Source organism: Lissotriton helveticus, chromosome 12, assembly GCF_964261635.1.
Source record: "Lissotriton helveticus chromosome 12, aLisHel1.1, whole genome shotgun sequence".
Lineage (NCBI taxonomy): Eukaryota > Metazoa > Chordata > Amphibia > Caudata > Salamandridae > Lissotriton > Lissotriton helveticus.
Window position 1 is genome coordinate 197,733,566 of NC_136073.1, and position 16,700 is coordinate 197,750,265.

General features: G+C 44.4%; 1 protein-coding gene across 1 annotated transcript in view; it reads right to left on the reverse strand.

Annotated features, from left to right (window-relative positions):
* Positions 1–1,378: 1,378 nt before the first annotated feature.
* EMC8 (ER membrane protein complex subunit 8) overlaps positions 1,379–16,700 on the reverse strand; it is a 109,881-nt gene continuing 94,559 nt past the window's right edge. The window contains exons 3-5 of the mRNA XM_078670328.1: positions 12,796–12,865; positions 7,590–7,684; positions 1,379–4,229 (exon numbers count right to left, since the gene is read on the reverse strand). Of these exons, the coding sequence (XP_078526454.1) occupies positions 4,070–4,229; positions 7,590–7,684; positions 12,796–12,865 (325 nt within the window). The 3' untranslated portion in view covers positions 1,379–4,069. The remainder of the gene's footprint in view (positions 4,230–7,589; positions 7,685–12,795; positions 12,866–16,700) is intronic.

Sequence of the window (16,700 nt, forward strand, 5' to 3'; positions counted from 1 at the left end):
GGAACAGACGGCGATTGCGGCTGAGGGAACTGATGTGCACGCGCTTTTAAGCTCAATGCACATTGCGCATTGAGCTTAAAAGTCACGGGCACTGCAAGGAATCGCCAGGATTCCTTGCTTCTTAGTTAAAGGTTGTTTAAGCCGCAATAGGCTCGCAAGCTCGATGCGCATGCGCATCGACAGGCGAGACCTAAAAATATATGTATGCAGTGGGCGAGGTGAAATACCAAAAATATCAAAAACACTGAAAATTGGCAATCTCATGGAGGAACTGTATCGGCGTGAGTGCGCGTTTGTGCATTCCTACAGTGAAAAGTAATAGAACTCTTTAACGACAGGAAACATGCCTTGCAGCATACTGCAGAACAGATTTCGAAGACATAAACCACACAATGCTGACAGGTAACTTCCCCCACTCTGACAGCTCTTCGCTTTCTGCTCTGCTCCCTGCTGCGTGTTTCCCATCAGAGCCCCGAGTCATCTCTCCCTCCTTCTAACCATATCTCAAACCTGTGAGGACACCGATTTGTCTCACAGCTCAAGGACCTCAGTTGTTTTCAAGTTCCTCTGTTTATAGGTATTCAGTTACACTGTTACAATGTAAAGCATCCAAATGGCCCTCAGTGAATGAGTGCCACATACAACCTGCCAGAGGTAGGGCTAAAAGTCAGGAATGTTTGGCTAAAAAGGGACAGCTGTGATGTACAGAGAGCTATTTATTAGAATGATGGATGGTAGGTATTTTGGTAACCTCAGCAGTCATTGTACAAATAGAAATGAATGTTGAAAAAACCCAAAGCATTTTACAATCACACATCCCTACTTCCCAATGATGTGCACTTGGAAAATTGCAATCAATGTTAATAATCTTCTACAATCGTAAAATTTATTCACCACAAAATGCACTCAAGATGCATGCAGTAAGCTTGCTGCCTTCACCGCTCCAAGTGAAGCTATTATTAACCCATTGCCCCAATCACCAAACTCTGTAAAATATCCAGCTCTTGTCCTGCAGGATGGAAGATGAGGGTACCAACCAGCAGCTTGGCAAGGATGCCATTGGCCGAGACAAGCAAAGAAAATGGCCCCTTCGACTACTGTTGGGATAGTAAAATATAGCAATTATCAAGGTTCAATGGGCTACTGCACCACCAATGGTAGGCACACACCTGGTATGGACTATGGGGAATTACAGAGCACTGGTTGTCGCGACATAAGAGTGTAATCACAGATACACATCGAGCACACTCATTCCAGGAATTTAAGTGAAGTTCTCGGATTTAAACCACTGGATACCAGGTTAGGCACAGCCGGGGAATCCATAAAACACATTTGTACTGCAAAAAAGATGAGATAACAACACAGGCAGAGACATTAGTGATCAGAGAATTAATCCATCTTTATTTCTGGTACATGAGAAGGCTATCCAAGCATAGTTAATGTCATTGGCAATGTAAAGAAAAAGCAATTAAAGAATGTGGAATATAGCACTGGAATTGCCCAACTGGATACTGCAGAAAAGGTTGATTAAGGGTCTCGGAGGAAAACTGGAATTATGACTGAATTAGAATCTTACAAATAATTAACCGATTAAAAAAGTACATAATCCTAGAACCCAGAAAAGTAGAACGCTCAGATTTGAAATATACACATGGTCCTTTTAAACTGAAAAAAGACTGTTCTCTTGAATTACTGCTTTTGCGCTAACTTTAGCCGTTGTGAAGAATGACCCACAAGCAAAGCATGTCACTCCCACGTGAGGGATTCCGAGGGGAGTCTTGACAACACTAGGTGTGAACCTTCAGTCATTTATGTATGATGTGGATTTTCTTTCTTCTACTCCATTTACTACAAACTCAATCCAAATGCAGCCCTGAAACGCGCCTCATAGTGACATTATTTATCCAAGTCATAGAGACTGCAATATCATTAACATTTTCACTGTCCACAAAATACAACTGAAACTCTTTATTCAAGATTAAACCCTTTTGCCCACATAGCCTCTGGTGACGTTTTGGTTTTGTCATGAATTCTTTTCAACACCTCCAGTTTAGTAGCAGTAGAAAAGGCTGGTGTATGACAAAAACTTTCAACGCGCCAAAACGCTGCTCAAATTCCACTTGGATATGAGAGCCAAGTTTAGACCCCAACTGCTAGCAGCTAAATATCACCCAATGTCAGACCCCAAGGAGGTAAGAGCATGATGTGCCGATAGAAGATTTGCCCGGGTCTGCATCAAGACATGACACCATCTTCTGACATGAGCTCCATTTTGGAACCACTTCTGAATGTGCAATGATGTTGGAGGTGTCTGCACCACCCAGGAGGAATCTTCTCACACATAGACTGGCCTTTACGAAGAAAAAGATAAACAAAGAAACCAATACGAGTGAAAAAAGATAGGACTTCTCCGGTCAACTCAAGGTCATCACAGCACACAAAACGTATATATTTCAGAGGTACCAGCGTGTGTTGCATGCAGGGCTGGAAACGAGCTGAACACAGTAATCACAAAAAGAAAACCAATTTCTCGTCAGAAGCACCTATTCTAGCTCTTGCTTGCCAAACAGTGATAACTTTGTCACCTAGTACTAGGAGGGGGTAGGAGGCTTGGGTAATATCTGCCAACCTTGGAACAGAACAGCTCTACTACAAAATAATCTCTTTGATGAGCTTTCTGGATACCAAAAAAAAAAAGAAATTCCTGAAGGATGTGCAAGGATGTGCAGTTCCTCAACACGGCGCATTTCAGCTAATCATGGCTGATTACCAGAACTCACTAAGATATACAATTGCAAAGGCTCATTAACATTGGCATGATAAAAATGTAGGTCTGACCAGAGTTCATAAGCCTGTCAAAACTAAACATATCCCAGGACTAGTGACACAACACTCCCTTCTACCATGGACTTCCACCCATCAGCAAGACACAAGAAGGGGACATGAAGAAAAACAAATGTATACCTTCAAGATAAGAAGCCTTTTCACATTTTTCACTCACCCTAATAGTGCCATGCTTGGCTATGCTCTGGTCTCAAAGGGCGCTGTGAGGGTGGGTGGGCAGGCAGTGCAGGGAAACAGCGGCCTGAGAGGTGATTCCTGCACCACATGTTAAGTAGCGATGGATCACCATAGCATAGCTTATATAAGACAACTAATCATTTCTGCTGCACCGAGGCAATGTGGTGGCACTATTAAGAGATACTTATAAGAAAAAATCCCTAGCCAGACCAAAAAAAGAGTCCATAATCTGTACTACATGGATAATGTTCATATGTAGTTGTCTAGCCAGTTAAAACTGCATTGTCTCTTTGTATTTAAAGATTGGAACTATTCCTCAGCATAAATAATATTCAGCGCATTGCCTCTATGAAGAGCTAGTAAGTTACGCAAGGAGTTCAGATAGAATAAGCGGTTCACTTGGGCCCGAACGCCTTGAAGTTAAAGAAATAAGGATTAGAGGAGGTAGACAGAAGAGGCACTAAGATGTCCCAAAAGTACAGCTTGGAAAGTTAGCCATACACCTGTGCTGGGCCTTGTGGAAGTGTTTACGGTGCCAATGGGAAGAGATTGTGGGGGGGGGCACTAAGCTACAGGAATGGCCTTTTGGGGAGTGCACTAAGCTACAGAGATGGCCTTTTGGGGAGTGCACTTAGCTACAGAGATGGCCTTTTGTTCTCGAGCACCAGCAACTCCTATGAAAAGAACAGTTTAGGACCAATAACCGACGTGCAATCTACAAAATGTGCATTACAATTCAATCTGGAATGCTCCTATTTTCATAGCAAAGTTCAGATGATTAGAAAGAGAACATTGTGATTTGCATAAAGAGAGTTACGTGACCAAACATTCACCAAGACTGGGTTTGAATCCATTATGTAGGTCCTATTCGCAAGGTCTGTAAAGTTTCTTTGCTGAAAGATTGTACTATTTAATAAAATCTCCAATCTTTTCTGGGTTAGGGAGCCCAGCTCGGTATATGCCTATATAAAATAAAAATCAGGTTACTCTTTTTCACATTTAAATTAGTCCTGCTCCTCTGTGGGAGTTGCCGAAGAGCAGCAACTCTTCAACATAAATGTAGAATGGCTTTGTTGATCTCTGGGTTTGTCCAGTCATTTCGGATGTCATCGAGGTGGTTGTCGAAATCTACCAGGGTTTCGTACGATCTGTCTTCGAGGAGAGACCCAGAAATCCTCCGAACTTCACCCCAGTCTTCATAGTAGTCACTGTAATTAAACAAGAAGTCAAGTTAAGGGTTAAACTCAAATTGTCCAAATGTCACCTTATGAGCCCTCGATTGCTCTGAAGTTTGCAGTGCCAGGGGCAAGAAAGGATACATCGATAACTGCCCCCCTGGACATTACACAATTCTTCAATGGGTTGAACAATTCCACTTTCCACAGAAAACAAAAACACAAAACTGAGGAAAACAATCTATATATACCAATTCCTTTTTATTTTAAACTAGCTGTACCCGGCCTCGCGTTGCCGTGGCTCAGTCTGGTTAAATGGAAGAGAAAGAAAAGAGTAAGTGCACGTTTCTAATGTGTTTAATTTCACAATGCTTGTGGGTATACAATATGTTTTTTTCCATCCTAATATATGTAGACTATTGTCTATATGCGTCCCTTGTATTTTTTGCGCAGCAACCAAATCGCTAGGGTCTGTTCGGGTTGCAAAGTGAAACCACTCCTCCCCCCTCCCGCCTCCCTCCACCCACTTCCCGGTCTGCCGTCGTGACACCAACTGTCCATCCTAATATATGTAGACTATTGTCTATATGCGTCCCTTGTATTTGTTGCGCAGCAACCAAATCGATAGGGTCTGTTCGGCCTTTCGATTAAAAACACGCGCGTATTGGACACACGCGTATTCGAATACAACGTTGTGTATATATAAACACGCGCTCATGTTGCAAAGTGAACCAACTCCTTCCCCCTCTCTCCACCCACTTCCCGGTCTGCCATCCGGACACCAACTGTCCATCCTAATATATGTAGACTATTGTCTCTATGCATCCATTCTTAATGTTGCCAAGTGAACCAACTCCTCCCCCCTTCCTCCACCCACTTCCCGGTCTGACGCGCTAATGTTGCAAAGTGAACCAACTCCTTCACCCACTTCCCGGTCTGCCATCCTGACACTAACTGTCCATCCTAATCTATTTAGACTATTGTCTCTATGCGTCCTTTCTTAATGTTGCAAAGTGAATCAACTCCTCCGCCCCTCCTTCCACCCACTTCCCGGTCTGCCATCCTGACACCAACTGTCCATCCTAATACATGTAGACTATTGTCTATATGTGTCCCTTGTATTTGTTGCGCATCAACCAAATCGATAGGGTCTGTTCAGGTTGCAAAGTGAACCAACTCCTCCCCCCTCCATCCACCCACTTCCCGGTCTGCCATCCTGACACCAACTGTCCATCCTAATATATGTAGACTATTGTCTATATGCGTCCCTTGTATAGGGTCTGTTCGGCCTTTCGATTAAAAACACGCACGTATTGGACACGCACGTATTCGAAACCAAGGTTGTGTATATATAAACACGCGTTAATATTGCAAAGTGAACCAACTCCTCCCCCCTCCCTCCACCCATTCCCGGTCTGCCATCCTGACACCAACTCCCCATCCTAATATATGTAGACTATTGTGTCTATGCGTCCTTCCTTAATGTTGCCAAGTGAACCAACTCCTCCCCCCTCCCTCCACCCACTTCCAGGCCTGCCATCCTGACACCCACTGTCATCCTAATATATGTAGGCTATTGTCTATATGCGTCCCTTGTATTTGTTGCGCAGCAACCAAATCGATAGGTTCTGTTCGGCCTTTAGATTACAAACACACGCGTATTCGAATCCAAAGTTGTTTATATATAAATACACGCTTATTCGAATTCAACGTTGTGTCAAAATTTCAAATCAATTGGTGAAGAACTTTCGAAGATTTAAGATTTTTATCAAACGCACATTGACATTTTTATGTGCGCTTATGCTTTCGATTAAAACACGCGCGTATTCGAATCCAACGTTGTGTATATAAAAACACTTGCGTATTCGAATGAAAGGTTGTCAAAATTTCAAAGCAATCGGTAAATAACTTTCAGAGATTTTAGATTTTAAAGAAACAAACAGTTACATTTTTAGTTATATAGATATATAATCCAACATCAGTTAGATTTCTAGACACCAAAATGACCTATATGAGTCGCATTAACCCCATTAAATTTCCTTTCTACAAAACACAAATACACAAAAAATATCACAATTTAAAAGAACAAAGAAAAAAATGGGAGGAGATCGAGGATAGAGAAAGATAAACCCAGTAGGGGATCATTCCTTCTTGTATTACAACATAAAAATACTCCCTGCTCTTGAAAATTGAGATGTTGGCCCTCCATTTGGTCTGATGTCATACCTCTTGATGTTAACCTTTTTGGCGGTATTTTATATCTGTACCCACATATTTCCTTTAAAGTGCTCCGATACCCTTTGGGTCATGCATAAGCTATACAAAACTATAAAAACATATAAAATAAAACTAGTGATCTTTTTTCTGACTTAATAGGTTTCCAGAGCATCGACTAGCCAAATTGCCATTTGAAATCTATATTTAGCCCGTGTTGACGGAAGGGTTTGGATATATAAAATGGAACTTTACAAAGTGACTTTAAAGTGCCCCAACCATCACTGGCATTTAAAAGGGAGTGAGTGTGTAAGCTAATCTTTATTGCTTGTTCGCATTTGTGTAGCCCACAACCTGCATGTGCACAATTTGTATCCGATTCAGATTTGCGTGCTTTCAGAATGAGAAATACATGCACATTGTGGATGTTTGTACCCAATCAGAGGTGCATGAACCAGCATTGTGTGCTATTATCAAAGAATTACAACAATCTACATGACGGTTCGTGTATAAAAAAAAAAAAAGAATTGCTTGTGCAATGCTGTGATAATGTTGAGCTGAGCACTGCATGCAGCTCAGATTCTCAGACACCATCTCAGAATGAGTCAATAAAGGGGACTTTGCACTGGGTCACTGAATTATCTCCCCCTCCCCCCTATTCTGATGTCTTACCACCATGTGCCCACTGGCTAGAACAACCTGCAAGTTACTTTCTTATTCAATCCCTCCCACTTCAATTTTACCCTTACCCTTCAACCGACACTCTTTCAATGTAATACTGTCCATGAGCTATAGCCTCTTTCCCTTTAAAACCACACCCTTTCCCTCCAAATCTGTGCTTTTGAAATCAGATTTCCTCCTCTGTCTTAAAACCCACCCACTTCTCAACCAACCCCCTTCAATTTTAATCCTGAACCCACCAGCTCATCCCAAAAACATGCAGCCCAGTTTTTGAATACTTGCTGGGGAGGCATCCCAATGCTTACACTTTGTGCTTAGCATGGCATAGCACTATTACTAGCTCTGTCAGATGAGTCCACAACACATGGATATGAATAAAAAAAAACAGATTATATTGGCTGTCCCCAGTAACAGTTCTGGCCATCTATGAAGTACCTCCATGTGTACTACAAGTGGTAGGCCATGCCAGAGGAAAAGCAAACTTCAAGAGGTACTCACATATGGGGATCTTTACACCTCCACCTGTTGTCGTGGTGCTCATAGACATGAATAGTAGGTTCTATGCAGTCCACCGTTAATTTTGTATTGTCCACCTAACATACAAAGAGAAACAAAGAGATGCATTACAAATGTTGACGTAGACTAGTCGATGTTTGCACACTATTTTTGTAGGCAAAATGTACTTGCTGTAAACATGAAACTCTTCAGGAAGAAACAGAGCCAACTTCTTTGAGTTATAGAGAATCACAAGTAAGTAATGACTCAGTTACTTACCGGTAATTTTCATTACTCCGAGTCATAGTCTTCCTCATCACAGTCACAAAGGAGCACGCCGTGTTCCAGACACAGCGTTTATCCATAAATTAAAAAGGTACTCACCCAATATGGCTGCCTGACAGGAAGTACCTGTCACCTGGCCTATAAGGGTGGGACCAAAACAGGAAACATCCTGAAATACAAAAGCAGAAACAAAAGAAAAGACAAGAATTTGTTCGCCCCACCCCACCACCAAGGGCGGGCGGGAGGGAATATGACTATGACGAGGAAGACTATGACTCGGAGTAATGAACATTACCGGTAAGTAACCGAGTCATTACCATCCTCGTCCTTCTTCCTCGTCACAGTAACAAAGGAGCGTATACCCAAGCGCCGGATGAACAAAGAAACAGACATCCATGACGCCAAGGAAAAAAACAAGGAAGACAATCACAACCAGGGAACAACTGCAAGGACGGCAGAGCCAAAATCCCACATTTTCTAGAAGACCCACTCCCTCCCAACTGCAAAGAAACGGGAGAAGACACGTGGGGAGGCCCAAGATGCCAAAGCACAAAGTACCAACAAGGAGGCCCCTAGAGAGAAGCCCAGGAGGTAGACACACACTGAGTGGAACGACCCCGAATGACCGGGGGGAAGAGAGACACCCGGAAGCAGGAAGACCAAAAAAGGGGCACAAACCAGAGAAAAAGAGGCACAGGCCGTCCCCGAGAGAAAGAGCCACATGCGCATACGACCGAGCCAGTTGGGCAGAGAAGCGGACCGAATCCAACAGGAACAGAGGCCTTCGCAGGACAACGGCCCCGCCGGGCAACCCCAAGGGCGACAAGAAAAAAGCCCACCAGGCGAAGGGAGGCTGCATGCCAAGGCAGCACCAGAGCCCAAGGTAAACCAGGGAACGGAGCCGCAACCCCACCCATAAGAGGGGCAGCCAAGGACACTGAGGAGAAGGACCGGGCAGGACAAAGGCCCAGGTAGGCAGGGAAGGAATGCAAGAAGAGGATGAGAAGCAAACAAGCACCCCCAACGGCGCCCAAACGGAAAGGACCAGAAGGCAAAGCATGAAGGACCAAAGGAAGATCCCCAAGGGAGAACAGGCAAAGCAACGACAGGCCGTTGCAGGAAAACGCAGAAGGCAAGAAGCCAAGGACCCAAGGGAGACGAGAGAGGACCCCCAGAGAGCCGAAACGGTGGACCAACGGCACCGGAGAGAAGAGAAGCACAAACCGCTCCGAAGGAACACAAGCAAAGAATCCTCCCACAGGCAACAGGGAGAAACTTAGAGAAGAAGAAACCCGCCAGTGATGGCCACAGACCCCAAGGGCACAGCACAAGGAATAAGTACGAACCAAGTGCAGACGGAATACAGAAGAAGCAGCGGACACCCAGAGCCAGATGAACCAGACTGAGAGCAGCACCCCAGGAGGTAGGGACTGCAATGAAAGTACCAGTGCCCATAGTATCACCTCAATAACATTTCCTGTGTGAGGCAGCACACAAGTAGTGCAAGGCACTCTGACTGGGGCACATGCGTGCACAGAGAGACAAAGCAAGGCACAATGTCCGTAGATGGCAAAACGTACACCAAGGAGCACAAAGCCATTGGAGTAAGTATCCAAACAGCATGGGATACAAGTCATGAGGAGTTTAAGTGCTGAGACTCTAACCCGGCCCCCCAGGGGGAGGTCACCGCCCAGCTGCTAGGCGGCATCCACTCCCCACACTGGCAGGATGTGAACCCACACCCCGCAAGAAACAGTCACCACACTGGGAAGCTGCAAGAATGCGGACCAACACCGAGCCAGAACCCAGCGGGACAGGACACTCAGTGAAGAAAGGGCATGTGGGAGGGCAAGCCCGCACCCCACAAATCCACGGAACAAGAGCCGAGGAGCCAGCCCCGCCCTAAGCAGCACAGCCGCGTGCCTGGGGAGGGGGGGGGGTTGGGGGAGGGGGAACAAGATGCCCAGCATACACGAGGAATGGAAAGATGTACCCTAATAAGGCACAACAGACAAGAGCGTAACTCATCACCGGTAGGCCAAAAGTGGAAAAAGACACGCAGCCGAGACTTGAACCGGAAAGTACAACTCCCGATCGGCAGACCCGGCAGCTGGCTCCAGATTCGAACTGGGGACTTCTTGCAGTCAATGTCAGCCTCCATGAGGCAGAAAAACAAAACGCACCAGAACGCTCAAGCGCAGGAGCGCGAAAAGCCATGTCAGCGGAAAACACCACCAACCCAGCACTACCGCACCCCCGATGCTCAGCGCGGGAGCGGCAGTGCAAAGGCATGCAAAATGCCAGGTAAAGTGGACAGGCAGCCGCCCCCATCGCTCAGCACGGGAGCGGCGCCAAACAAAACCGCCGCCCCCCCAAACAATGAGAAAAGAAAGTAACACATACTTCAAAGTCCAAAAAACTCACAACAAGTGAAAACCAAATGTAGGAGGGGAGCGGCAGCAGTGATACAAATGGGGATGCTAGAGTAGACCCCGGAAAATAAAGTAAAGATACATTACCGAGACCGGACAAACAAACTGCCTTGGACACTGTAGATGGGTGTTCTGCAGGAACACAGAGAAAACAACAGGATGCTTCCTGTGTTGGTCCCACCCTTATAGGCCAGGTGACAGGTACTTCCTGTCAGGCGGCCATATTGGGTGAGGACCTTTTTAAATTATGGGTTAATGCTGTGTCTGGAACACAGGGTGCTCCTTTGTGACTTTGACGAGGAAGACGGACGAGGATGGTAATGCCCTGTTGGTTACTGTTGCATCACAGCAGGCTCACTTGAAATAGTCAACAGGGCCAAATTATATAGCAGGGTTGAGTAAACTGCAACAAGTAATGGCAAATTATGTGGCGTAATTATTACTTCATTATTTTGTCGTTTTTAAAATTGTTAACACAATCTTGGTATTGTTTGCACCTTATTAATACCAGTTTAACACCTAAATACAGCAAAACACAACAGGAAGGTGACCAGTCTACCTTTGCAAAGGCATTCCACTGCGCAGCAACACATTTTGCTGTGTTTTTAGTAACTTTCAAACCTTTTGAACTAGAAAAATTTTTTGAGTTAAAATCTGCAGATTGTGCAGCAGATGATGGATTATATGGCAAATGAAGCTAATCTGAAATTATGTGAAAAAAGCCACAGCCGCACAATCGCATAATTTCACTGGCCCTGATCATAGCTTCCTTGGGAATAGAAACTCTGGGTAGAACTGCTGACCCTCTATATGCCATTTAACACTCTCAAGCTCGGAACAGCAGAACTGTTTTCGCAGGTAAAAATAAAACATGTCAATGTTGGAGGGCATCGGCTGCTCTACTGGACACATCTGGTGGTTTAGTAACTTAGAAAGCCCCAAGATTGTTGTATAGCACCTTCCACAGAAGTTAAACAACACAATAACCGTATGTAAAAACCAATGCACCCTTAGCAATTTCACACAGTTTTTTCCCCAACTGTTTTCAAACGATGAAGTGACGTTTAAATAGCCAAGGATACGGCATATTTTAGTACAGACGACAGCCCAGTGGTTGTGATTTCCAAACCTGATCAATACGCAGTCTGGCTGCATCTTATGTTTATCAGGAACAGCAACGTGAAGATAAAAATTCTATAATCGTCATGTATTTTGTTTTTTTTCTTTCAAAGGTATAATAAGACAAACAAATTATTTTAAAATCGTTCATTTTACAGGTTAAAATCTAACCAGTGATAGAACTGAAGATCCATTGGAGCTGGCATGCTAGTGTCCAATCTGGACTACCCAAGGTACAGTGGGGGTGCCTGCTCTGGAAACAGGCTTGGACATCTTTAAGTACTAGGGGCTAGATGTAGGTAATTCGTATTTACCGATTCATAAATACCGAATTTTACCGATTCGGTATTTATGAATCTGTAAATATGAAGGGGGGGAGATGTAGCTAATTTTAGAAATTGAAATACCGAATCCGTAACATTCGGTATTTACCGATTCGGTAAATACCGAATCGGTATTCCCCATTGATTCCTATGGACTGTGAAGCCCATAGGAATCAATGGGAAATACCGAATTAGTATTGACCGAATCGGTAAATACCGAATGTTGCAAGGGTGCAGGGGGTGTCACTTTGACACCCTCTAGCACCCCGAATTCAGGCACGTGTGACATGTGGCACACAGACATGCCCTAAGGGCATGTCTGTCTGTCACATGGCATAGGTGTGCATGCACACATGTGCATGCACACCTGGATTCGGTATTTTACCACCCAATTGGATTGGGTGGTAAAATACCGAATCTGTAAGGCCTTTGGGACTCAGAAGAGTCCCACCTACATCTGCAAGTTACTGAATCGGTAAAAATACCGATTCGGTATTTTACCGATTCGGTAAATTTACCGATTCGGTAAATTTACCGAATCGGTAAAATAGGGCCCCTACATCACAAATACCCATTCACCGGTCGGTAACGGCCGAAATCGGCCGTTACCGGTCGGTAAATGGCCACCTACATCTGGCCCTAGGTGTTGTAAAGGTGTAAATCAATTGGCAGTCACTGCACTGAGGTGGAACTTTTAGAAAAACTCGAGTGCACAATCTGAATTGTGGAAGAAAAGACCCATGAGGTGGAGGAAAAAAGAGAACAAGCAACTAAGCCGGAAAAAACACACCTCCACTTGAAGCACTGACAACCAGAATAATACTATGGTGTACAGGCTGGTGCCATGAAGTAAGCAATTACAACCATCCTCTGAAGATGAAACATTTCATGGTAATGAACGGCACACGTTATATGAGACAAGCTGTCTTCTAATTTTACTTTATGCACCTCTCCTTGCCTTCAGCATTTTACAACTACTTGTCACTTGGTCTCCAAATATCCTGCATTGGCCTGAACAGCAGTAAGGAAAAAATGGCAACATTCACGTACCATTATGAGAGCCGCATCACTAAAGCCTTCTGCGATTCTGGAGGCGACCTTCTCAGCTACCTGGTTTGGACTGAGTGGAAGAAAGAAGATAAACCTGGATGATGTGTAAATAGATACCACACAATAACAACATAGTTATATCTAGTAAGTAAGTATTCTTTATTTGTATCAGTTAATTAAAACCATTACAAAGAGATAAGAACTTAAAGAGCAACAAATTCATATGAGTGTATAAGTACAATTTATCCCGACGTGAATTCCACCGTCAATCTACATCAATCTATATATACATACACACATATATATATATATATATACATCCAAAGAAGCTTGTTGTGGGCAGCCGCTCTCTCTCCTATCGACGCAGGTGCCTGCAACGGTCACAACTCCGCTAAATGTATTTTCCACAAGGAAGAACCATCCGAGAACTCCCAAATAACTTCCAGCAGCACACCAAAGGACGAGCACTATAAAGATTTTATTGTGTCACAAAACAGAACAATGCGTTTCGGCGAAGCCTTTGTCAAGTTAGCGACCTGTGCCCAACTGCCCGTAAAAATACAGGTCAGCCTTAATAGACAGTAAAGAAACGTTACAACTTTGATTGCATTTAGAAAAAAATATTATGTAAACACATACGATAGCGAAAATAATTTGCAATGTAAGAATACATTTATTATTAATCATTCATTATCATTATCATTTGCCATTGATTGACTGAAATCATGTACTGGTTAATGGCGTTAAGGGGTACATTACCCACTATTCCTCATGTAGTGATAAGATGTTGACCATACTGATTCGGCACATATTAATTGTATACTCTGTGCTTCCAATGGTTCTAGTTTTGAACATTTGTTTTAATCCTAATCAAATCCGGTATCACTGGCAGATCTTGTGTATGTCGGGAAAAAATTATTCTCAAAATGAGTCTGTTTCAATATGAAATGCTAAATAATGCTGAGCAGCAATTATGCCACTTATGAAATTCATGTCATATAAAAATTCTCTTGGTACATCACCGTAGATACATTATTGACTTATGCTGTGCTTATATTGATTCTTATTATCGATCATGCCCGTATCCGACTTACTCTTGAGTCAGAGATCGCTCAAATGTCATGTTCCCGGTTTTAAATCAATTATTATGTTGATTATGAGTTGGATTTAATAAAAAAAGTATTCTTACATTGCAAAGTATTTTCGCTATCGTATGTGTTTATATCATTTTTAGGTCTCGCCTCCGCAACGCATAGAGGAATGAGACCACATGGGATCAATGCAGCTTTCCCTGTAAAAACGTGCACACATTGCATTGCTTCCAATGGCAACGCGTGCACGTCTGGTTGAATTTGACCACACAGGACTGCATATGCAATCCCTAAAATTCATCATCCTTTTAGGCTATTCCGTTAAATAGGCAGTATACTGATATGGACACTGTAGAAAAGTGTCCCATTTTAGGTCTCGCAGACCTGCGTTGCAGCGCGCATGCGCTGTCGCTCTGCAAGGCTTCTTGTAATCGGGATATTTCTGAAGTGGAGTTGAACGCCTCACCCATCTTTTTGATTGGCTGGCGTCATAGTTTATGCTAAACAGTGGCCTCCGATTGAAAATGAGGCTTCTTTGTTACCGCCCTGTCTCCTTTTTGGACGGCCCATCCGGACTGGATGTTTTACTTGCAGCGTTACACGGTCTCCTTAATTAGTCAGTATGCACTATTTTTTTTTCATAATGGCGATAGCTCGTTTACAGACCCCAGGCCAGTGCTTAATTTGTAAAATAGGAAGTCCAGGTGCTCAAGTGTTTGTCGGAGGCCACACCTACTTTTCCCTAGCTCCATGAGTCCACCCGCATCGTCAACTGGCACTGCTAAAAGTCATATGTATCTGGTCACCACAGTACTGTTGCCACACTCTGCTAACTGCACAAGCAAACAAGTGAGCAAATATTGCCTCAAGCTACGTGTGTATGAACTTTAGACACTTCCAACACAAGAAACCAGTTGCTGGACTCTATGCTTAGCAGGCGCAACTCATCATGGCACACCACAGTGATCTTAGAAACAGCCAGCTCACAAATTCAAAGTGTAATTCACCACATAATTACATGAATTGGGCCATCACCCCACTCCTAGGTTTTGGGAATCCACACCGGACTACAGAGTGCACAGCTTATCAGAAATACACATTATTCTGAGAATGAATACGCACCATTTGTAGTTACTTATAAATAAGTCATTGAGCAACGTGAAAAAGTCAGCAGAACTCTCATCAATTTTCCCTGTTTGGGGTGATGAGCTCCTAACAGGAATGAAATGCAGGTAATGTCCATGCATGATATGAAATGTAGATTCCTATGGTTGCCTGTCCAGGCAGGACACAATGTTGTGAATTTGCACAATACGCACATGTTGCTGCATCTTCGTCTATGTAGCCTGTGATACATAATTTTCTGAGACGGCATGCCTTCCTTTCTATACGCCCTCCATCACCCCCATGAACGTTGACAGGCTCATTCATCTAGTCTTCATGTTAATACTAATACAGCACGAGGGCTATTTGTTGAGCAGAAAACCACCCGAGTGCCTCATTCTGAATCTAATAAGTAATTTAAAGACACCGTATTTTTCCAGGCCAGGGAGTATTATTAAACACAAAACTCTTTTTACACTTATTAGAATCTTTGCATTAACAGTCATTCGTGTATGGTATATCCTCGTTCATGCAAAAATGGCCGAGGCCGCTTAGCCAAAGATATTGTAAGACTGCTGGCCTGCACTGCGCGCTAGATCAGGAAGTGAAAGTCAGATTATCACGCCGGGGCACTGTACTTGCTTGCAGCCTGAGCTTTGCACCTGCTGCCCGTCTCCCGAGGCATGAATGCTCAGCCTCAGGGCAGGCCTCGGACTCGTCACTCGGTCCGTTCACTCCTAAAGCTCTTATTATGCATACAACTAACATGGTGACTGTCACCATTGAACGCTCAAGGAAAAAACAGCGTTGATTTGGGCTACTGCCTACTTACAGTTACTGATGTCTGGTGGGCGCCGGGCGGCACTGCCTTTCCTATAATAGGCCTGCTGCCTGCCTGCCCGCCCGCCCTCGACTCGAAGACTTCCAACTGCTGGTGATGCCTCGTGGGGTGTGTGGGTGCGCCGGGCGTGGCGTGGCATTTTGAAAACAATCTGCGCATGCTGCTGCAGCACAGCCCCTACCCTCACAGAACCGAAACCAGCCCAATCAATGTCACGCCTACCGGTAACACTAAACTAAGGGCCACTGCTGCCTGAGTCAAATTCGGATCGGATTTATGGTTGGGAATTAATGTTCTCTTTTTATTATTGGCTCTCACAACCACTCTTCACGACTGCGGAGGACTCGAGAGACAAGCAATACTGTCTGCAGTGGTGAGTCAGTGAGTGAAAATAAATAAAACAAATTATATTACTGACTTTGCCACAATTCCATATGAACTGCAGACGCATGGTGTAGACCCGGCCCTGATGAATAAGTGCCGGTGCTTAGCACCGGAAGGCACCGGCACAAATTAAGCACTGCCCCAGGCGGTGCAGCGTCCTCCTGTCGCCATCTCCCTCAGGCACCGCTAGGGTCGTCCAATGTGTCGACAGCTTATTTTATGATGGCCGCGGGGTTCCGTTTATCTGGTTTTTCACGCTGCCTACTTTCTGAGGCGGGGACATGTGTCTCCCATGGAGTGGAGGTCGGTGCCCCCCACATTCTTTGTTCCTCTCTCCAGGCTCCTCCGTGTGCCCAGGGATACTACATGTTCAGAGCTCCGGAAATGGAGGGGAATGTTCAAGCCCATCGGCTTCTGGGGACGAGGCTTGAGGTAGTCTCGGGGCGCCTCCACGTCTCCCTTCCTGGAACAGTCTTCAGCCGTGA